This window comes from Zonotrichia albicollis, chromosome 1 (genome assembly GCF_047830755.1).
Source record: "Zonotrichia albicollis isolate bZonAlb1 chromosome 1, bZonAlb1.hap1, whole genome shotgun sequence".
Classification (NCBI taxonomy): domain Eukaryota; kingdom Metazoa; phylum Chordata; class Aves; order Passeriformes; family Passerellidae; genus Zonotrichia; species Zonotrichia albicollis.
The window spans coordinates 71,968,532-71,992,085 of NC_133819.1; the positions used below are offsets into that span (position 1 = coordinate 71,968,532).

Consider the following 23,554-nt stretch of genomic DNA (forward strand, 5'->3'; position numbering starts at 1 on the left):
TATCACAAGGAGAAGAATGCTGTCATAAATTTGTGGGGATATGCCAAATCCTCGGATCAGCATTTAAACAGACTACAGCTTCCATTAAATTAAGACTTGTTCCTGAACTGGAATGTTTTCAGAACCTAAAAAAAAATGAGAAAGCAATGTCTGAGTTTTTCTCCTTTAGGAAATCTCATCCAGGAAGGAAAAGAGGGTTGGGACAATCTGCCAGAGGTTTTCATCAGTCGAGCAGAGCAGCAGAGCTGTAGCAGCACGTGTGAAATGGCCTGCTGGGCAACTGGAACCCCCTGACAAAGAGTCAGTGCCCAAGCACAAAGTGTACAGTCCCTCTTCACTATGCATGGACTGCCTGTGCAGCTGCTCAGTCACCAACCCCATGCAAAATGTTCTGATCCATCTCCTACAGGAGAACCAGTAGAAGCCACAGTGACAGTAGGCCTGGATACACCTAATCCCAGCCTCCAGAGCAGATCAGACAATGATGGGGTGTATCAATCATTACCAGTCTTTCAGGTATCACTGAAATTGAGCCAGTAAAGATTTTGCAGCTAAGTCCTTCTCGGACAGGATGGGCTCACATAAATTGTATTTTTTATTTTTCTGACCACTATCCTTGTGTCTAAACATCTGATGCATATCAACAAAGACCCCCAGAGATCCACAGGGTCTCACCTCCCATTGTTTTTGATCCAAGTTAGTCTCCTCAGTACCCTCAAAGATATGGGCCAAAGACCCCAGTTAACCCTCTGGCACTAAAATGTCTTAGAAACCATTAAAGGTCCTCTGAGAAAACTACTGAATTATTGTGACTAAAGGTTCTCATATGTGGATGCCATGGGACAGAGAGAGACAAACGGCAAGCATTTCCCAAAACGGCTTGTGAGAAGTTTTAGGGAGCTGGAAAGATGTGATAACCTGTTGACTATAAACAATTTGCAGGTGCTGTTTTTCTACTTTATTTTTCTGTTCCTCTCAAAGACAGTGTGTAAGAAAGAGGCTTCTGTTAGTGAGCCAATAGAATACAATCTATCACTCTATAAAAAATGTGTAGTTTTTTTGAATAAAGCCTTCTTTGGCTTTGCTACGATTCTGCCTCTCACTGTTCCTGCCCCAACCCCAGCGCATGAGTGACACTCATGGGTTGTTAAGTTCAAGAATCAAAACAAATCACCTGTCTCTAAATTCACAATAAGGAGTGCTCTGGTGTTGAAAGTAAGGAGTTGTTGTGTGTTCTCATTTAGAGATCTCTTTCCAGTTTCTTTCAGACCTGAGGCACCCAGAGGATTTCTCAACTAGAATCCTTCCATCTTTTGAGGATACATAATTGAATTCTGCATGTATCCTTACCGCCTAGTAACATAGTCCTGACTGGGAACTATCATTATGTGGCTCAGAAGGGCAATCCAGACATTCACTTAGTTGCTTTTTTTGTTATTTTGACTTTGTGGACTAAGTGAATCTGCTTATTTCCATTCCTGTAATTTATTGGAAGTCAGGCGTGAACACTGACACTGTCAATGAGCACACAGACTGACACTAGAGGTATTGTACATTTGACACAGGTTTTATAGTGCTTTATTCTGAACAGTATTTAGGCAAACAAGTACTGAACATATGCAGCAGGCAGTCTTTAGATAGAAATGAAATCTGATTACCATAATCTCCTGTGGAATTTTAAGACTAGTAATTACAATGTTAATTTCAGTCAAGTTGAAGTCCTTATTTCTTTCTCATGCCTTAGACATTGACTAACTGTAAGGAATTTCCTTAATGCTGAATCCAGAGCTAGAAATGGCAGATAATCTGTGCATGAGAAGTATGGCACTTCCAGTATTAATCCAAGTGTGTTCTATCCTTGATTTGCATAATGTTCTTTTCCTTAGGATATATACAACAAGATTCCTCTTGTCCCAACTTCCATGTCTGAAGGGAATGAATCAAAAAAGGCCACACAGCAGAGTTCAGCCTCCCCAGTCTGGGAGCTTCATGCTGAAGAGTCTTCTGGGGACACATACTGTCCCCATGGCTTTTGCCTCTGGTGTCCATAGGCCTCAGTGTGCCTGCTGTTTCACAGATGCAAATCCTGATGCCAGCCTGAACTGTTGTAGCTATGCTGCAGAACTTGTCCACTTCTTCAGTGGGTGCTGGCAGGGTCTGGTAAGGCACCCTGGACCACCAGAGTGTGGCCAGGTACAGAGGGAGATCTTACCACATGTCCACATTTCCCCTTTTAGGCATTAGGAATCCAGAGAGTGTGAGTCACGAGAGAGAGAGGTTTCACCAGGGAGTAAGAATGCAGCTCTTCCTCCTAGAGCCCCTTCCAGCTCCTGAGCTATCTTAGATCAGTCTCTCACTTCATTTGGGGAAAGAAGTGTCACAGAGGAACAAAATGTTCTTGTTGCTGAAGCTGGGATACTTCTCAATAAAATATGGTGTGTTCTTCACAGTGGAAATTATTCCGCTAAAGGGGAGGAAACAAAAGGAGAGAAACTACTTCTGCTGCATATGTAGAGTACATTGTATTACTCAGCCAATATATGAACCTCTTAGATTTCCTTTCAAAGGTGATAGTCAGGAAGAAAAGCTTTACAGGAGTGTGCACCACCACAAATATAATTGTGCTTTTTTTGTAATGAACACGCCCCGCTTAAGGAGAACAGAATCGGCCTGAAAGAATCACGTTGCGAGTTTTGTTGTGTCTAAACAAAAAGATAAATGGATGGTCAGCTTTAAATTCATCTTTGTGCTGCAGAATCCGATATCCAGGCACCTCTCGGGAGTCACCACCTTGTTCATTGACTTCCAAGGAGACTTTATGGATGACCTTTGACACAACCACACCTTTTGTCTCACACATCTCAGAGAAATCTGATGCGCTTTCATTGAAGATATTTGTCATTCCCAGGCTTTCCAGAAGGGGCTTCAGGTCATAGTCACCTTCCACATTAAACTTTGGAAGAAATACATTCACTTTGGTGTTGGCCATCATGCTGGGATTTGTCCACTGTAATAATGTCTCAGGCGTCAGTGCGTTTTCCAGCTGAAAACATAAAAAAAAAAAAAAAAAGAAGTTAGTGAGCAGTCTGAGGAAAGTGAAAGGAGAAAAAAAAAGACCATTCCTGAACTTCTCACTCCTATCAAACCTCCAGAAAATAAAGTCCAAATGTGGGATCTCAGCACCATCCAAAGGCAATTTTTGTTTTTGAATTCACAACCATAGCATTCGGGCTTAACATACTCCCAGTTATATTGATTCAAGTATGATTTAATCCATAGGACAGGCCTCTGGAGCAACTCTTCTGCATGTGCATGCTCTGGCAAGCTTTTGATAAGCAATCACCTCAGCAGCCATGTGAAGGAATCTGAGGAAGACAGTCCCTACCCAGGTTACACCTGGCCAACTGGCAGAGATACAAAAGTCTTTATTCCTGACTCAAAAGGGTAATGAAATTGCTGGTATTTGGGATACAAAATCCAGACCCAGAGCCTGATCTCAATCAAACATGCAGCTGTTCAAGCGATTTTTTTAAAACTGGAAAGGGAGGAGGCAGAATGTGGGCCCACAACAAATTGGTATCACGAAAGGCCTCACTTGCATTTTATGATAGGTGTGTTCTGTAATTTACTCAAACATGTAAAAGCATCTTACAGCTGCAAAGACAGATCCTTCCTGCCTTTAAAATTTGTGGCCAGTTGCAGCAAATTACAAAGGAGACCTAAGTGATCATCAGTCTTTTAATCCTTAAATAACTTTACTATTAATTAATGACTTAGTCCTTAATAAACTTTGAATAGGGGTGAAAACATGTCGTAAAATTTTCATAGAAAAAAGACCTAAGAAATTGTTGATCTTTAAGAAATGCCGTATTAATTTTCATATTTATGTGCAATTGGTAATTAAAAATGGCTCATTTGCAGGCATCTTTGCTCAAAATTAAAACTTGGAGAAGTATAAGACCTTAGTAAAATAAATCATGGACACATGTCAATTGAAAAAAAATAAAGAGACCTGAAAAAAAAGGCACCTTCTGCACTTAACACTGTTTTCTGTGCATTCCCTATCTCGAGCAAAATCTCATGTACAACCTCCCACTGGACACAGTGAATACCATGATGCCACAAATATGAGAGGAGGAACAGAGAAACAGAATGAGATGATAAATTCACAGGAAGGTTACTTTGTGTTTCCTTATGCATTGCTTCTAAATAACAAAAACCTTCCATAAATACATGGCATCATACGGGCTGTTTTCAAGGGAAGTATCACAGCAATTCTATTTTTTTCTCTCACCTTCTCCAAGCCAGTGGTCTCATCTTCAATCTCTTTGGGCAGGAGAATGAGCATGCTTATATGTTTGTTAAGGCATGGGAGCTCAAGGATGGCAACATTTAAATCTTTTACATAGCCCAGGCAAAAAGTAGCTTCCAGATTCATCATCTGCACTGGCTTAGTTTCAGTCTGCAAAACACAGAGGAAACAATCTGTCATTAGTTTTAATTCAGAGATAAGATAGTGACAGAGAAAAGTTTGTAAGCTTCCATGGAAGGGATACATTGAGTTACCACCAGAGAATTTGTTGGCTTTCACAGGTAATGAAAGCAGCAGCCAGAGTTGGCTTTTTACAGGAGGCAGCTTTCCAAAGAAAGTGGAATTCTACTTAATACAATAGCAGCATATGGGGGATGTGCCTTAAAAGAGCAATTTATCTAATATTGGTAGCCCTTCATGCCTTTTCACTGAGTACTACCAACTACACTGTCTACAGGGCATTGTAATGCTAGCAAGTGTCAAGCACTGAGCACTGCTCAATAGTGAAGGTCAAGCTGTTCATTCCAATAATTGATATTTTGGGTCAGGAGTAGAAACAGAATCAGAAGAAATTTCAGGCTTACCTAAATCTCTAAGTCTTTGCTTTTGAATGAAATCAAACAGAACAAAACAAAACACTTTATTTCATAGGGAAGACTTTAAAACTGTTCTGTCCACATGAAAGTCTTCAAAATACAAACTCAGAAGAAAAATGTTACTTTAGAGGGAAAAAATCTTGAGTTGTTTCACTTAAAAATTTTAGTGTGGATTGTGTGATTTTAAAAACTTTTTTAGCTGGAACTATTGGCTGATAAGGTAATTTATGAATATCTTCAGAAAACCTAAAAGTCCAACTTTGCTTATGCATCTCTATATGTGTGTCTGTGTATATTTGGAATATAATCTCTTTATCTCACAAATGTTGTTCAGTTTTATATCTTGGCTGTAATTTTTCTGACTACAATGTTCATCACTGGTCACAGACTCCTGAATGCACCAGCCAGAGGTGCTGCTCCCACATGGACCTCATGGCCCAGCAGGACTGACATGCAGCGAGCTGCAGCCCTGAGCCTGACTGGAAAGAGGGAGAATGATGGGATGACATCTCTGAAGAGGAAAACACAGGGCCAGGCACCTAAGGGATGTAATCAAAGAGGTGACACAACTGTACACATTTCACCAGCTCAAGAAATGCAATGTGCTTCACCTCTGCTGGATTTTGGATGCAGCCTCCGGTACCTGCAACCTTCCAATCTTTTGGAAAAAGCTACCCATGAGAATTTGCATCTCCTTGCAGGCAACAGCTTCTTCTGACCACTTGTACTCAGCTCATGTTGTCTTAACATACTCCCAGAACAGTCTGGGACCCTTGAAACACTGGGCAAGATTAGATAGAGTCTAAGAATGCCATAGCAATACATATTTCTCATTTCCTCTTATTGGGACTTCCTTAGCTTAAAGTTTGCATTTTCGTGAGAGAAAACAGTACTTTTTTTTTTTCTTTTTTTTTTTCCCAGAACTTACCTTGTTGACTTTAAAAGGACATTCTTTGATCTCTGCCTCTGGGAACTTCTTCATCCAGTTTGTGACAAAGTAAGCAGCATTAACTAAAAGGATCTGAGTCTGGTCACTTACACTATCCTCATTCAAAACATTCTCCATTTTTCCTGTGAACAGATTTAAGATGATTGTTAATACAATACATTAGCAATATATCAATTGCTTTAAGTGAATATGGTAACATTTCACTGAACTAAACACATTTGTGTCCTGCATCTCACAGATAAAAGATTTTCTTTCTAATGGAAAATTACAAAAAGGAGCACTTACTTAAAATTGCAGCTTAATTTTTGTGTGGGCTTTGGGATCAAGGCAGATCTTCTAAATGACATGTTTTGTTGTATTGCATGTAATCAAAACCACATCTCCTGCTTTTGTTCAGTACTCTAAAGAAGGTGCTGAGTTTTCAGTGAAATTCAACAGGTTTAAGTGAAAAAAACACTTTGTCATTTGGAGAACAATACTTGAAGGGAAGTTTCAAATTAGCAGCCACTCTTTTCTAGACTGATACACAAGAATAAAATAACCAGGATAACACAAAAATGCTGCTTTGATTACAGTTAATATCCAAATACCTCTACAGAGTTCAAAATAGGATGTAAATGTCATGACCGACTCTCTCTGTTTTAGACTGGTTCAAGCACTGCCATAAATGACCCTGAATCCAGAGCACTGGGAAGGCAAGACCTGTGTTGGAGCTGCCCAAGAAGGGCCAGGTGCTTCCCCGTGGGCACCTGTGCCAGCCTGGGAAGGAGCAGACTCCTGCGTGGTGTTTCCATATTCACAAATAAGATGGTGACAGAGGAAAGTTTGTAAGCTTGCATGGAAGTGGTGCATTGAGTTACCACCAGAGAATTTGTTGGCTTTCCATATTTGCACCACATGAGGGCAACAGGTGGCAACCAACCCCAGGGCCACCTCTGCCAGGGCTTCCACAAGGTGGCAAATGAGACACCCACACCTGCTTGTGGCACCCTTGCTGGCAAAAGCAGCTGAGACATTAATTAACAGCCTGAAACTCAGAGTCCAACGAGTATTTCCCATTACAATGAAGGTTTTAAAGGAATTACAGGGTTGGATGTTTTGGTTTTTCATGTTGTGATGCTCCACAGCCAGGACCTGTCATTCTCCCAGCCCATCCTGCTGCAGTCAAATGTGAGCAGCTTTCCCCAAGGCTAATTCAAGGTCAATCTCACATTTCCACCTTCAGAAGTGCTGCAGCAGTGAAGTCAGTGCTGCTAATCCTCATGAATCCAAATAGTAGGCCTAGTCTTCTTTCACTATATATTTACTCTTAAAGACGTGTCACAAGGATAAAGATCTTTCTCCAAAGAGGCAAACAGTATTCCCAAGGTTAAGCTGTACCCACCATCAGTCAGCTCTGAAAGGGATTTGTTGATCTTTTCTCGGGTTTCCTCAGTTTTTTCTTTGAACTCCACTAATTCCAGTTCAGAAGGAAAAGGTCTCTTTGTGGAGTTGACAAAGTCCTGAAAGACACAAGTAACCAGTTACCTTAGTTAAGTGCCATTGGGTAGTTGAGGAGTTCATTTTTGTTTGAGGAAAGGTATTAAATAACTGCAGGAGCCATCGAGGACAGACAGTGATGCATCCAGTGCATCCCTCCCAAGGTTTTCAGACCAGTGGTGCTACATCAGCAGTACAGTAACTTTGATATTGCAGGAGTGACCATGTTGCCAGAGTGTACAGGCTAGAACAACCCTCAGTCCAGGCCTGAGCAAGACTGAGACAGAGGCCGCAGTCTGCTCCCATCACATCTGTCCTCACCAGGGAAGACACTCATTGCCCTGGGTCCTGGCTTGGTGCAGCACAGGCTGAACACCAGGTGATCTGATCACAGCATCACTGCAGCTTGTTGAGTTTTCTGAAACACCTCTCTCAGGCTGATGTTGTCCTTGCTTGGGACTCTACTCAGAGACAATTTTGGGGGGGAAAAAATCCAACACACAGAGCATTCTTGTCAGTTCATAAGTTAATAGGCCAAACACCACCTTCTTCACTTGCGTTGCTTCAATAGTCAGGCTTCTGCCTTCTCAAAGCTTCACTGAAGCTTTTGCAATAATTACTTGGGTGTGTGCACTGGACATACACTTGCACCACCATTTTTTTTTTATACTCATTTTCACTCATACTTGCAATGCAAAGACTTTGATGTGGCATAGAAGTTATGTTGCATTCAAAACCAAACTTGCTACTGACCTAAAGCATGGTAATGAAAGAATTAAAAGTAAGAGTTGCACAGCTTGGGGTCAAGCAGCAGACTCATCTATCCTCCTACAAACCTTTATGGCAGCAGGCAACATTATGCTGTTTATCATTTGAGTCCAGTCAACCAACAACCAAAAGTACAAGAATTAATTTTAAATAACATTGCAATCTGACACCATATTCCATCCATGTGATGGTCAAGTAATTCATAACACCAGGGTTTTCCTGCAGTACTTACCGTGGTAGGATTGAGAGACTTGTCTACAAAGAGCCGTTTAACCATTTTCAGTGCAAAGAAAGAGCTGAGTTTGGAAACATCTGAAGTTATTGTTTGAAACCCAAAAGAAACATCTTTGACATCTTGTAAATGGAGCACCTGTTAAGTGAAAATGATAAAACACTAAGCATCTTTTTTATTATTATTATTGTCTAAAAATTCCTAACAGCTAAGCAAAAAATGTTAGTTTGTGACCAGAGCTGTTGCTTTTTGTATTTAAGCTAATGACAGAGCCTCTCACTGTTGTTACTCAAAAATCATTTATGTATTTGGCATGCTCACATAAATCTAAAACCTGATCCTACCAGAACTTTCACCAAATGCATTTCTTTGGATGAGCAATCCAAAGAAACCAATAGAGCTGTTCATGCTGCTGATGTGACTTATTCAACTAAAACTCCATAGTATGGAGTCATAATGCTTTTGTCAAACTTACATTGCCACCCAAAATCCTGACGCTTTTAAGACAGATTAGTGAGGGTCCCAGATAATCTCCTTTCCAGAACTGGGCTATACCTTTAAAAATGCTTGCCAGATCATCAAGTTTTCTGACTGCTGTGACTAATACATGACATCACACGACATTTCAGCAAAAACTGATCAGATAAAGATAACTGTGTTTGGTTTTGTAGGCAGAGTCCAAGCATGGGCAGGGCTGCTGACCCACACATGGCTACCTCCCAACTCCTGGGAACACCAAGTCCAGTTCTACGAAATACTGGGACAATGATGCCTTTGTTTGAAAATAACCCTATAAATATGAATTCAACTTTTAATGCCTACTTATTACAGGCTCTTTGATGGTGGCTGTTTCATTAAAGGAAGCCTGTCCACCCTCCTCATTGCCTCAAATTGCCTTATGAAGCACAGCAGGCACTTGTGACCTTCTTTTCCTTTTGTACATCACTACTGCCCTTTCTCCCAGAACACATCACGTCTTCACAGACAAAATTACTGCTCTGGCATAACCTCATAGTCATAGGAGGTTATGGAAGTCACCCTTCCATAATCTCCCCTCCCCTTGCTCGTGGGAGCAGAAGGAAATAAACTCCCATAACAGCAGCAGCACAGCTGTCATAGCCAACTCCATCTCCTTAGAAACAACTTTCTCAACTTATTTCCTTTTCCTCCAACAGTTTTATCTCTTTGCATGTTGGGAAGTGCAGGAAGCTTCTGTGCCTGGGAACTAGGTTGGAGCAGAAAGCTACTGCAGCTTCTCTACCTGAAAGACTTTTTGGCACAAGTTTGTTAACCAATGTTCCAGAGTACAGCTGCCAATCTGGCTCCTTTTGTACCTAGTGTTTAAAATCCAAGCACAAACTCAGGGGAAAGCAGAAGCTGGACTAGACATGGAAAATAGGAGATGTTACACTTAAAAGCATACCAAGCTCTCCTTAGCATCTGTAGTCAGCACTTTTTAAATACCACTAGAGAAATATGAAACACAAGTGTGCTTGTGTAACAGAGCTCCACTTGAGGAGGTGCAGGTTAACTTGTTATTATGGAATGGTTCAAAGCAAATTGCAGACACAAGTGAAAGCAAAATAAGGGCAGGGTAATATTTTTAACTTTCCCACCAGAAAGACAACACTTGAATTTTGAAATGGTAAGGGAGCTTCAGGGTACCATTTAAATTTCAATTTTAATTTTTTTTTTTTAATTCTGTTTGGAAAAATGTGCAGAGCTTACAGGATCCGTCCCTGAAAGTCTGCAATGCCAGGTTGGATAGGGTCTGGAGCAACCTGGTCTAGTGGAAGATGTTCCTGCCTGTGGCATGGAGATTTAAGATCCCTTCCCACAGAAATCATTCTATGATTCTGTGATTCTATGACTTTCATGGACATATTGCTGTGTAGCTCTGTGAACAGCACAAGACTCCTGTAATCTGTGGCATAAGTAGGAACACAGAAGGCTGTGCTCAGGGGTACTTCCAGTGAATGAGAAACTACATGGAGGAATTTCCAAAGGAGGGAAAATACATTCAAATATAGAGAGAGTCTTTCAGAGCCAGGTGATAATCAGCATACAAATGTATATTTAATTTGCATTTCATGCACCTTTAGGTAACTGCAGAAACTGTGGGGACCCTCACTGGGATTAAAAGGATCCAGCTCAATCTCTGCTTACACAGAGGCAGCAGACAAGGCTGGAGGGCTGACTCCCTGCACCACATAAACTGATTGAATCATGACTGCCATGCTGGATCATGATGCTGGAAACTCCTTGAACACCATGAGCTGCTTGAAAGGAGAAACATGGATGAAATTGCCCTTCTACTTTATCCATCTCCTCTTTACAGTATTGTGGGAGAAAGGGGAAAAGTCAGTGACAGGGCTGCTACACATACTTGCTGCTGACAGCAGTGGCAAAATAATTTTCAATGCTACACAGCTTAAGCATTTTTGAATAATGAAAAAACAGCTATCTGGAAAATGCAGTGATCTGGACAGAGATCCATGCAGTGATCTAAGACAGAGTTTCACCCTTTTGTTGTGCAAGGCCATGGAGTGTGGAACTATTCAAGAAATTCAGATGGATGATTTGAAGTCTTTCTTACAAGGCAACCAGACATCCAGGAGAACGTTAACAGGAGTTAATAAGAGCCCTACAACAGCCATATAACTTTGCAGCCACAGAACAGGCTGCTGACAGCTTACCTGTTTCATCTGCTCTGCAGTATCACCTTTCGTAGCTTTGTATGCCAGAGCCAGAGACGTTGAGGTGCACAGTGGGGAAAAAATAATGTTGGCTGTTTTGTCCTTCTCACATAGCTTTTTGAACATATCAACTGCAAAGGCAGTGTTTGCTAGTTGCAGAGCATCCATTGTCATCCTGAAATGGAAAAGAGAAAGGAGAGATGACTCACTTAGTCTGTAATTCCAGATGTGGTGGGGCTGGGTCAGAGCACTGAAAGAGGCTGGCACCAGGATCTGGACGGCATCTTGGACTTTTGGGATGGGAGAGGAGAGGAGAGGAGAGGAGAGGAGAGGAGAGGAGAGGAGAGGAGAGGAGAGGAGAGGAGAGGAGAGGAGAGGAGAGGAGAGGAGAGGAGAGGAGAGGAGAGGAGAGGAGAGGAGAGGAGAGGAGAGGAGAGGAGAGGAGAGGAGAGGAGAGGAGAGGAGAGGAGAGGAGAGGAGAGGAGAGGAGAGGAGAGGAGAGGAGAGGAGAGGAGAGGAGAGGAGAGGAGAGGAGAGGAGAGGAGAGGAGAGGAGAGGAGAGGAGAGGAGAGGAGAGGAGAGGAGAGGAGAGGAGAGGAGAGGAGAGGAGAGGAGACATTCAGTAATAGCCATCATCTTCAAGTAACAGCAGGCAATGCCATGTATTATCTAGAGCCAGTATTATCAGAAGCACTTGAGAAAATCTGTGTGGGTCAGGGTGACCCACACACACTGAGTCAAACTGGATCATATATGAATTTAATTTGCTTTTAATTGATACTCTTAAAATGTGCCAACTCAGAAGGTAATTCACCTATGCTCTGGGATCTCCTGGCTCTCAGACAGGTCTTTAATGGTCTCATAATTTCTCCATCTTGCTTCATGGCTAATTGTCCATTAAACCTTTAGCTTTGGTACACGTCCCTCCTCTTGGGGTTGATTATGCCCGGCCTTGCCAGAAGTCTCCAGAAAACTGTCTGGTCCTGTATGTTGAGATTATTTTAGAAACTTAAAGGAGGCCTTCTAAAAAATTCTGCCCTGTGCCCACCCCTCACTGTCACTGTTTTAACTCAAAGATTTTCCTAACCACTCTCAGTAACTGCAGTTACCACAGGGGTGTTACATGACCTGTGCAGTCAGGAAAGGCAAGGCACAATTGCTACTGTCCATGCTCTGGGAAAGCCAGAGACTATTCCCATCTTCCAGGCTGCTTTCACATACCCAAAGTTGCACTTTTGTATGAGCACATTTGTGTAGATTCAAGCCAAGAAGGATGAGCCCCAGAATTTCAGTCAATAGCACAGTTCTGGCTTTAGACCAGCAGTCACACAGAAGATGACCCCTTTGGTATAGTGAATTTGGCAGTACCATGCCCCCAATACCATGTATCCCTAAAAAAAAAGGGAAACTGTTAAAACTAGTGCTAAATGGCTCCATCAAAGCTATTGACAGGGAGAGAAAGGAAATGGAAATTTTTGCATGTGTTATGCTGCCCAAATGAAGCTGAACATCTGACACCATTGTACAGAGACACTTCAGAGCAGCTGTGGTACTTGACAGTAGTAATGACTTCCAAATAAATTGCAGTAGTTATAAATTTTTATAACTATTTTTTGTGGGAGTAACAGAATGGGCACGTAATTTGCCTGCAACACAGTAGAGAAAGAACTTTGATTTACTCGTAAGACCTGTTTGACTACAGAAGCCTTTTACAAAATAAATGTCTTTATTTTTATTTTAATTAACTTATACATGTTCTTGGATCTGTTAGGTAGGGCAATTGTTTTACTTGACAACTAGTTTGTTTTGGGCTAAAACATGCAGCATAAAAGGTTAGTGAAATGCACTGCATTTAATCAAGTTTAATAAAAGATACAGTGGCATTAAACCAAGGCTTTTTAAGTCAGAGTTTGAAAAGCACACCTAACCAGCCCTGCACTCCTGCAAAATGTTCTGACTGTTGGTATTAGCAACAAACTGTTTGCTAACAAATCCACTCCCACTGGGGGGAAGAAAAAAAAATCAAACAAGAAAAAGAATCTGTCTTGAAGATGGCAAACATTGAACATATTTCACTGGAGAAACTTATCCCCACATGAGAATCCAGAGGAGTGTGCTTTGCAACATCCCGAGGTTTTGTCAGACTCGGAATTCAGAATGGGTCTGGCTGGACTTGTCTCCCTTCCAGTGCTCTGGCAGCTGCTTGGTAAAGAGGAATTTTCCATGGGAGATTCCATTTCACAGCATCAGCAGGCATCGGGCTGATGTCACAACGGGGTTCAGGAAACATCTAAGAGATCTTATGGGTGTAGGAGAGGACCCAGTGCCAGCCCCGCACCGCAACCACCCGCCTCGCTTACGCAGACACCATTTCTCAGCCATGACAGCAACTAATTAGCAGAAAAGTTGAGCTTGCCAGCAACCATGGGCTCAGCACACACCTTAAGGAAGGGCAGCTTTAGGCAGGACAGTGGCCAAAGACAGAACAAGTCTGAAGGACTGAGAATGCTGATCAGGGAGTAACTTGGAAAAACGGGGCAAAGAAGCAAACATAAAATCATTCCTTTAAATGCCTCCTTGCAATTGCTCATCACAAATGTGCTCTTTTGTGCCCATGCATGTCTCAAACAAATTCCCCTGCATAGGCTACCTGCCTTATCTTTGCCATTACCTCAACCATTCTCACAGGAACAGACAATACACTCCTATACTGTGTCTGATTCTCAATCTCTCTCTGCCCCACCCCACTCCACCCCCCAAAATTGAAGATTTGGGGCAAGTACTGACTTCACAGGTATTTCTAACTGGAAAATTTCCCAGGGAACCAAGAATGCGTCATTCAGTAAATATCAACCAACCTCAAAAAGACAAATAATACAAAAAATCTCATGAGTCATGCAGTACACCCAAAAAACATTTAATTTGGAGTTTAATTTAATTTTAATGGAGTATATCATTTAGTATTAGCTGGCATGATTTTATTCTATTCAGGCCTCTGGATATTCCTTACAGGGTAAAAATCAATATGAAATCATACCTAATTAAAGGTATCCCTTGTTCCTTTCTGGCTTAATGTTGACTTTGAGATGTAGATGCATTACCTGTGTTTCACTTCCTTGGGTTGCAAGACATCCAGAGTAAGAAAATGAAATAGGGAATTTTACATAATTGAATTAAATTCTTCTTCCTTATGCCAGTTAAAAGCTGCCCCATGGTTTAAAAACTCCTCTGGCCTCAAGTAACTCTCATACTATTCATTGGATGATTTTTTATAAAGTTTCGATGTTTCTTTTCAGTGAGAAAAACAGGAGGCATTTCATGGTGAACCTTTTATGTACCTTTGTTCATCCAGTAACTGCTGATTCGCTCAAAGCTTCTTTGGAGGAGAGTAAAATTGTTTCTGGTAGTGGCAAAGCTCTCCATTCTAATTTCTTCCTTTCAATGCTACCATTGAAATAAGGACCATTCAGGGCATTTTGTTGGGGAAAAAAGCTCAGTTGCACCCCTGAGCTTGAATTATTGGCTGGACAGCAAAGAATAATCTCTATTCCACCATCTTTTTCAACTGGTCATTCTGTTTTTTATTCTCCATTTAATAATGACTGTTATATTATATTTATTATATTATGTTTAAGAGCTTACAACATTCATATTACTGAAAAGAATTTAGAGCATTAAATATTAAAAAATCTTAAATCTCTTTAAAGCCTTGAGCACCCCAAGCCTTGCAAGTCCAGTAAAGCCAGTTCCAGCCAGGTGAGAAGGGATGAGGCTCCTGGTGAGAGGAAAGACCATTAGCTGCCCATTAACAGTCTCAGAAATCAGACATAGCTCCTGAGCCAGTAATCACAGGGAACCCACAAATAGGGAGGAGTCAAAAAACTGAAAATGAAATTTTAAAAAGGCCTGCTGCAAGGATTCTCATTGGGTGCCTCCTTTCCCAGGAAAGCAAACTATCAGCATTTCCAGAAAGGCCTGCAGCACTGGGGCATCTTCTAAGCACTTGGAGCTTGCGATCCACCCAACTTTATTTAAAACTGCGACTGTCACAGTGTGAAAGAAACATTTTCAGATATAGGAGGGAGCTGAAAGGCTACAGAACCAGTTCAGAAAAACCCAACTTAAACTTGTTTATTGGTATAAGACACCATTTTTGCTTAGTCACTCTTGGATTCAACAACAACTACAAAACACCCTCCCCCCAAAAAACAAACCAAACCAACAGGGAGGCTTTTTTTACTATCTGTTTACTAAGGGAAAATCTAAATATAACTTATATTCAAAAATATAATCACAAGAATAGCAACATCTGTGTGCAAATGTCTGACAAGTCAAGTTAGTTGTATGGCAGGAATAATCCAATAAAACAGAACCAAGTATTTATTTTATTCTTCTCTTGGTTAAGCAGTCTTTCCAGGAGAAGACATCTGTGGCAGATAAAGCAAAGACATTTCTGGCTATCCAGTCCTGGGGGATATATTTGCTTTATATCTCAGGAGCTGTGAGTGCCAGTGCTGCAGTCTCTCCGGTCCAAACAAAATTCCAAGAGGATGAATTATATAAAATAACCCACATGCAAATTTCACAAGTGAGGCATTAATATTGAAACTAGATCAAGAGTTTAACATGACCCTACTTAAGCTCTTACTCAGCATATACTATACAAAGGAAATAAAAGATTTATCCAAGCCTTTCCTTCTTCTACAGAAATGAAAACTCTTCACCTGGCAAATTACCTGGATAAAAACCAAGGACAAAATTTTGTCTGAACAGACATTGAGGAGTGCAAGACATCAGACTGATGTGGGACCAGAGCATCTCATGGTTGAGGAAAAAGCACTGTCAGCAACAGAGCGGGGAAAGTCACTCCAGGAAAGAAAGAGAAACAAGCCACTGCAACATGCTTTGTTGTAATGAACTGTTCAAACTAAATGGTCACACTGAAAATAAATGTGTAATTACTAGGCCTAAGCTCCTGTCCTTCACTTTAAACAAGTGCAGATTAGTCACTTGGTTAATAACTCGGAGCAAACAGAGCAGAGCGTACACACCTCTTCAGAAAACGAGAGGAATATTCCTTTCTAGCAGGGGCTTACAAACCAACCTAAATAATACTTTGGCATATGGAGGATTTTCATGGCATCATATACAACATGCTTTTTCTAATATGGGAATAGCCATTTGCAATAAACCACCATATTTTAATAATTCCTAATGCCCTTGCTGTCTCACTTGCCGGATCTTATTCATTCTTCCAATGAATCTTTCCAAAAAGAAAGAAACCTAGCATAGCAATTGCAGCAGTTTTGAAATGAAACCAAAACAGTGTTGTTTGGGAAGGCAAAAAAGCTTCTTTGATTCCACATGTACATTTTTGGCACAAATTTCCTTTTCCCACTCCCTCCATGCAATTATGCTTCACAGCCAAGATTTGTTAACTATTAGCTCAGCATAAATTAAAGTATCAGAGAAAGAAAAAAGCTGTACTTACTTTGCAAGGCTATAATCCTGGTAAACGAATCAATGAAGTGAGCACAGCACGAAGAACCAGCTGCCCGTGCAGAAACCTTGCTGAGCAGAAGACTCTGTTACTTGCCTACTCATGGACACCACTCCCACTTTCCCAGCCTCAATTTGTGCACACACACACACACTCCCTCTCACTCTCGCTTTTTTTCTCCCCTCCCTTAATCATTCTTCGTGGCAACTCCTACATTGGAGGAGCAAAATGATTCACACCAGAGTTGTCTTTGCCTGCCCAGCCATTGAAGACAACAACAAGCTCTGGCAGGAAAGAGCAGCCCTGTGTGTTGCCTTCAGCAAGCGCAGTACAAAAGGCAGCAGACAAGAACGAACGAAGCAGCGAATGCAGGAGTTGATGAGCAACATAAAGTTCTTCTCAGCAAAACCAGCATTCCAAGAAACTCCAACTGGGATTACTGCTATTTGCAGAAAAATTGTAATCATGAAAAAGAGACCCAGAAGAAAACCAAAACACGTAGAAGTGTGTGGCTGGGCACTTTGCATCTGTATATGCATACAGGCAGTATCTTAACTCTGCCCACGAGGCATATGTGTGTGTTTGGCTGCCTAAAAAGCTCAAGGTCAAACTGGAGTTAATGCTCAAATGAAAACATCTTCTTGCTGCAAAGCAAAGCTCCCTCCCATAAGCAGCCAGGTCCTCTGCAAGGGAGCTGCCTTCCCTGCTGCCAGCTGTCCCCAGAGGTAGCAGGGAACGGAAAATCCCACCCCTTCACTTCCAGATTGGGCACCACTGGGTTCATGTAAATACAGCCCACCTTAGTATCAATGAACATGACAGGGTGGGAAAAGAAAGGGACAGGGAGAAGTGCCAGTGCAGCTCACCAGGTCTATTTTCTATCATTTGAAAGACATATGCTGCCATTACCAAGCCCTGCCCCTGCTCCACACAATTCCCTGGCTGGGCAGCTGAGCTCTCCACAGTGGAAAGCGGAGACATCAGACTGATGTGCCAGTACCCCTGGCAGGCCATGGCTGCCCCTCAGTCCCCACGAGGAATTTGCCCCACACCACAGGCACAGCTCGAGTTCACACCTCAGTAACCCCAGGTGGCCCTGAATATTTTTAGACTACAAAAATCACAAGCAAGATAATTGAATCTGCTTTCAGGTTTGAAGTGCTGGTGTGCCCAGCTGCCCAAATGAAAGGGGTAGGACACCAAAGGATGCATTTTCACCAGCATGGTACTCCCTTGGTGACAGTGGGAATTGGGGAGATGGTATCTCCTTCTGGAATGACATGTTTCTGTGTTGCTTTGAGCATAAATCAGACCACACCACAGCATCCTGATTGGGTCCTACCCATGTTTCCTTCCAAGAGGCTTCTAAGCTCTTATTACCCAAATGAATTTTTTTTTTTTTTTGCTGTGATGCAGATGGAGTTCACCTTCCGTCACTGCCAGACAGCAAATTTAAAATTCATATCCTTTTCCATAACTGAATTCATAACAAAGACAGGGTGTGGATATGTTTCGGCAATTAAAATAAGATACAGGCCAGCTGGCTAAACTGTGCCATCTGGGACATCATTGTTGTGTATCTAATTAAGCTTTCTGTAAGGGAAATGTTTATGAAAATACACAATAATTTTGGCTGCCAGACTCTTCTCAGATGTCTGCAGGTAATCTAAAGCCAAGTGTTGCCATCTCTGCAGAAGCAAACCTTTTTTCAGACCCAGGTCTAACAAGTACAGTCACTGTGAAGTGGCTCGGGAGCTTCTGGATAAGCTGTGGGGAGGTGGACAACAGGCAGACTGCCTTCACAGAGACAGCACAACTCACCAGATCCATTTCCTTCTTACTGACAGGCAGGAAATACAGATATAGGTATGTGCCTCAAAGGGCTGGACAGTGGAAAAGGGAAAGGGCTGTGCATTGCCAAGATGGAGGTGTGTAAACATCACGGGATACACCTCACTGGGAAACTGCTCTGCGATGGCTGAGATCTGGCACCATGTAGCAGTACAGAATCCTTCAGTCTGACCTAGTTAGTGCTGAGAAATTAATTAATTCTGATCATGGTGCCATGAAACTAGTAATTACTGCTGCAATTGTTATGCTTCAAGTGAAGAAGTACACTGGCTCTGGTAACTGAGTGACTCATGAAGCAGTTTTGCTTCCCCCAAGAATGGACAGTTTGGACTCACTTGCTCTTGAAAGCAGTGTTAAAATTACTATAGTGACTTCCTGCTAGCTACTTATTCAGATTTATGGGAATTTATGGTTGTTACTTGCAGACCAACAAGGAAGATGTGTGAAAGTAGAAAATGCTAACTTGAAGAGTAAGAAGATGCTGAATCTCAGGTAGTCGAAGTTTGCACAGCACAAGAAGCAAAGCTTTGTGTCCACGAACACTCTTCCTCAGTCTGACTGAATAACAACTACTTGTATCAGCATCCCCATGTCCTTCATTTACCTTTCACTAAATCAGTTGTGTTCAGTTTGATCTCAAAGTATTTTCAACTCACACCTATTATGACCTATTTTTCTACCACCAAAATTAAAAAAAAAATAGAACCAATAAGAGGATTTTTCCTTATGAAAAAATAAAAATTATTTTTAAGCCCCCTGTGAATTGGACATCTCCTATCAAAAAATAGGTAAAAAGAATAAGGTAGAAACAATGGGGATGTGACATGGAACACTTTGAATCTTAGTGTGAAGCCTTTAACGCAGCCAAGTTACAGTCTACTGGCAAAGTAATAAATGAGCTACTGTCCTCACTCTTCCAGGTCTCAAGGAAAAAGCCAAAGATGTTGCTGGATGCTAGGACCCAGCAGTTACATTTGTGTGCCTACATCTCTGAACTAGCATGCCAGACACACTCCATGGCAGAAGGGATGTGACCCACCGGGTGACTCTCCTGTTACTCAGCCTGCTCTCAGTCCTCTCTCCCCTGGCTCTCCCTGCCCCTCCCTCCTAGGAACACTGTTCTTACATGCTGCTGGAAAGGAAAAAACACCAGCTGCCTTCTCCCCACTCTTGCTGCAGGCAGGGAATACTCTTGCTGCTCAATACAGCATGAAGAACTGTTTCAATTGTTTCAGAGGCTCAAAGCATCCACTGTAGTCCTTATTTTTCCTTCCCCCTAATCACTACCTCTTAGTGCATGTCTGATTGCAATTAATGCCCACATACTTAGAAGACCACATGGGGAATCATCTACAAGTGGGACTGAATAATGAATAGACTAAAACTGGTGCACTCTTTCTATGCCTTCAGTCATGAAAGATCTTCTAATCAAGTTACAGCTTTCACAATAAGCTTTGACTCTTGCAAGGAAACCAGTGGTAGGAGGTTATTTGTACACTTTTGTTTTGATTTAGTGGCCTACAGCTTTAATACAATTAGAAATATTCAAAGGGTAAGAAAGACTGCAGTGTCTGTAAACAAGTATACACAGCAGATCTTTTCATATATTTCACATAACATGGGTATATATTACTATTTAATAACATGAATAAGCCATAGCCAAAGTACTTTTCATTTTATAAGAAATGTGAGTAAAATACCACATTGACCACAAGTTAATTTGAAATTAAAATAACACAACAATAACAAAGCATAACACCATGCTTCCACTGAGAGAGACATAAACTGAACAGCAACAAACAGCCTATTTTTTTTCCCTCCCAAGGCATCTTCAACAATATGTGTAAAGGATGGTGTCACATAGCAACACAACAAACCAACACGTATGGTAGCACAATAGTTTTCTTCAGACATCTCTGATGATGTAGAAGTATTACTCACCAGTGGTTATTTCTAATAGTAACCACTTCTAATAGTAACAGACAGGAAATTAATTTCTCATACTTCAATGCTTTCACTTTTGTGTTGGATTTTTGTTTGGTTTTTTTTTCTTTGGTGAGGCTCTTCTGAGCAGGTTTCATTGGAAAAAATGTTTCATCAGGAAAAAAAATTAAATAGGCAACCAAACAGCTGACAGATTTCAGTGAGAACAAGGCCTTTAATTTACTCAGTAGGAAATGAATGATTCTGTGTGCTGAGATAAGGTTGTTGAAGATTTGACTACTTTCCCTAAAGGTGTTGCTCCCAGCACTTAGCATCAGGCATTATGCTTAGTGTAAATCAACTTAATAAAGACACAGATTTGACTGACTACTTGGAATAGCCTCACAATATAACTAGGAACTTGAAACACAAGGGGAAATTAATATATGTAAACCAGATTAAAAACTCTGACACATTACTCTGGAACTGTAGAAAGATCAACTTCCGTGAAACAAAAGCAGAGAGACAATGTTTTGGATTAATAACTTCTCACCAAAACACCTGTGTTCCATTCCTTACATGAAAAAACCCAACTTTGAACCCATCCCTGCATGCACTGCTGGTTCAGGGTGCCATCTCATGGGGACAAACATAATAGTCTTCTTTCTTTGTCACCAGTGTCCATTGTTACTGCATCAGCTTCCTTCACCAGGCTGAATCTGTGATTCAAAATCACCTGCCCTATTTCTGTCCCAGAAAAAATGCAAACACACTCACATTGTTATGTTTTCTCAGTATTTTTGTCTATTTAGTGATATTTTCAAATGTTTGAAGTCTTTAGTTGAAATCACTTAACCACAAGAGTGCTGCTATTAGGAATGCTTTCCTTACATATCCACAATTTTTTGTGCTTGATTATAGATTTTGGAAGACCTCACTATGAATTACTGGCAGCATAATAATCCATTAGTAAATTCTAAATGGAGCATATGAGCAATATTAGAATAATCTGCCTTCAAATAGCAAAATAAAACTTGTATGTGGATAAGACTGTTCTTGTCAATGTGGAAACTCTAGAGAGGGAGGAGATCACACTGACATAAGGTAAATTACCTGACGTATCTTTCCCAAAGGAAATAAAGGGACCAAGCAGCTCCCTCCCTCACACACCAAACCAGTTTTAACTCAAGATTCAGCAGATTCTGGAAGGAATTACATGATCTTCATTGCTCAGCGTAGCAGACTTGGACTGACACAGCTTCTCTTCCAGCTCTGTTTTTTGTACAACTCCCTTAGGTGCCTCCTTATCAGTATAGAGGAAGGGGGAATGAGACTTAGGGAATTTTCCCCCCGTTTTTATTATCCATTGTCATCTGTAGATGAGTCACTTTCTTCTGTAATCCAAGTAGTTAACTCTGGGTGATTAATCTTGGTGAAGGCACATATTTTCCCAGGCTTGCTTAGTGCAGGTTCACAGTCTGAATTTATGCACTTTATTAAAGGAAAATAAAAGCTTAGAATAAATATTTGCTGAATATTTCACTGGAAATGGGCGTGACTTCACAGGCTGAATTTACTCCTCTTTTGTGTTTTCAGAGTAGGATGAAGGTCTTTGTTTATCTCTGCATGCAGCTAAGGGGAGAACATGTTAATTCTTGCTTCTCCAGGTGAAAGGCAACCAAAACACCGTGTGGATTCTTATGCACAACTTAGAGAAACACACCCTGCACGTTGTCTGTGCGATCAGTAAATTACAGAAGTTATACCTGCAAACCCATCTTGACTCATGGTTTAAAAATTTACAAATAGTGGTAGAAGACTCCAGCTAATGCAAAATGCAAACCTAGTGCCCATGAAAGTGAGACAGCTATTCCCACAGTCAGTTGATTCAGCTCCTATGACCATTGACCCAGGACTGCAAGACTTGCACCACAAAACATGCAGAAAAGAATATTTTATTAGCCCATGATAGGGAAAGTATAAAAATGCCATAAATTGTGAGACTCAGTTAAATATTTTACAAAAGAAAGTTCTAGGACTTGATAATAGAGTTCTTCCTTCTTACTTTCCCACTTACATTTACCCAGGCAATAGGTAGTCCACTGAAAAGTAATTTTCCTCAGTCCTTCTAAGATCTAATGGTCCCATTAAGCTCTATGGAAAAACTTCAGAGGATACTGCATGTATATTACAAGCTAATAAACTTACTAGCACAATAACATTAACATTTATATAACAAGAGTAGGGCATTAAATTTAATAACACAAAAATGTAATGAGGAAAGATGTAATTACTTGTGGTAATGCAAATACTTCCCTATTTGTCTGAGGCCAACATTCAAAGTCCACTGCAAATGTGGCTTCTGACTTCAGTGGGTTTTGGGTAAAAAAAGGGCAACAGACTTCCTAGAGACAATTGTATTGAAAGGTGTGGAAGCACTGTACATGTGGAAGCACTATAGACAGGTTATGGTAGAATAATAGCCTGGTTTCAAGAGCTTCCTGCTTAAAATTATTCTGCTAAGAGTGGCTTGGATCAAGAGAAAGTTAAATGACCTCTCTATCCAGTTTTTTGCTCCTTTCCATATCTAATTAAAAGGCTTAGGGATTAATAAACAGGGATCCAGTAGGGAAATCCTAGCCCAGGAATCTAGTGCAGACTACACTGCAGTAGCTCACAGCTAGTCTAGTCCCAGACCAGCTCTCTTTCCCTTCATCACCTTAATAATTCAGGCCACAAGCCATTCAGTTATGTTGGAAACACTGCTCTCTACAGTCACACAGGCAAAAGCCACTTTGAAAGCCATTCAGCATGAAAATTAAGTCTGGAAGCATCAGAGGCAGCCCATCAGTCTTAAAACTTACTCATGCAGATGAATCTCTGTTTTGCAACAGCCAGGTTCAGTTATTCTGCTGTATATTGGAATAGCAAAAGTTATTCCCCTGTCATCTGTTAGAGGAGTCTGGTAATACTTTAAAAAGGTCCTACTGGAGCAGAACTGCTTTTATGCTTCACCCTGCCTAACACAATTCAGATTTCTGGTACTCTGGCAACAGTAAACACTACAGACTTTCTATTGCATGGGAGACTCAGGGAAAGAAAATCTGGGTCAACTCACAGATTTGTGTCTTTTTTAAGACAGTGAAACACATGCTGTGACAACCAGCTGGCTCAAACCCTTTCATAACACAGTTGTAGAACCTGATCTACCAATCTTATGAGACCCATGATTTCTCTTTGGGTTACAG

At 41.1% G+C, this 23,554-nt stretch overlaps 1 protein-coding gene across 2 annotated transcripts; it reads right to left on the minus strand.

Annotated features, from left to right (window-relative positions):
* Positions 1-1,543: 1,543 nt before the first annotated feature.
* SERPINB5 (serpin family B member 5) lies at positions 1,544-23,312 on the minus strand. Of its 2 annotated transcripts, none has more exons than XM_074544867.1 (7): positions 23,171-23,312; positions 11,033-11,207; positions 8,337-8,474; positions 7,242-7,359; positions 5,837-5,979; positions 4,295-4,462; positions 1,544-3,043 (listed from the first exon to the last, which is right to left on the minus strand). In XM_074544867.1, exons 2-7 carry the CDS (start codon positions 11,204-11,206, stop codon positions 2,651-2,653), a joined length of 1,134 nt encoding a protein of 377 aa, XP_074400968.1. In that variant the 5' UTR covers position 11,207; positions 23,171-23,312; the 3' UTR covers positions 1,544-2,650. The 2 variants fall into 2 exon arrangements, with proteins under 2 accessions (XP_074400968.1, XP_005481729.1); XM_005481672.4 differs by lacking the exon at positions 23,171-23,312 and adding an exon at positions 16,524-16,869 and having other exon boundaries at positions 1,545-3,043.
* Positions 23,313-23,554: the final 242 nt, after the last annotated feature.

Excerpts from the sequence above, each read along its gene's own strand:
- SERPINB5 (XM_074544867.1), bottom strand. The coding sequence starts at position 11,206 with ATGACAATGGATGCTCTGCAACTAGCAAACACTGCCTTTGCAGTTGAT. Across the intron at positions 5,980-7,241 it reads CCTTTCAGAGCTGACTGATG|GAAAAATGGAGAATGTTTTG; the intron begins GTGGGTACAGCT and ends ATCTGTTCACAG. Across the intron at positions 3,044-4,294 it reads AGACCACTGGCTTGGAGAAG|CTGGAAAACGCACTGACGCC; the intron begins GTGAGAGAAAAA and ends TTATGTTTTCAG.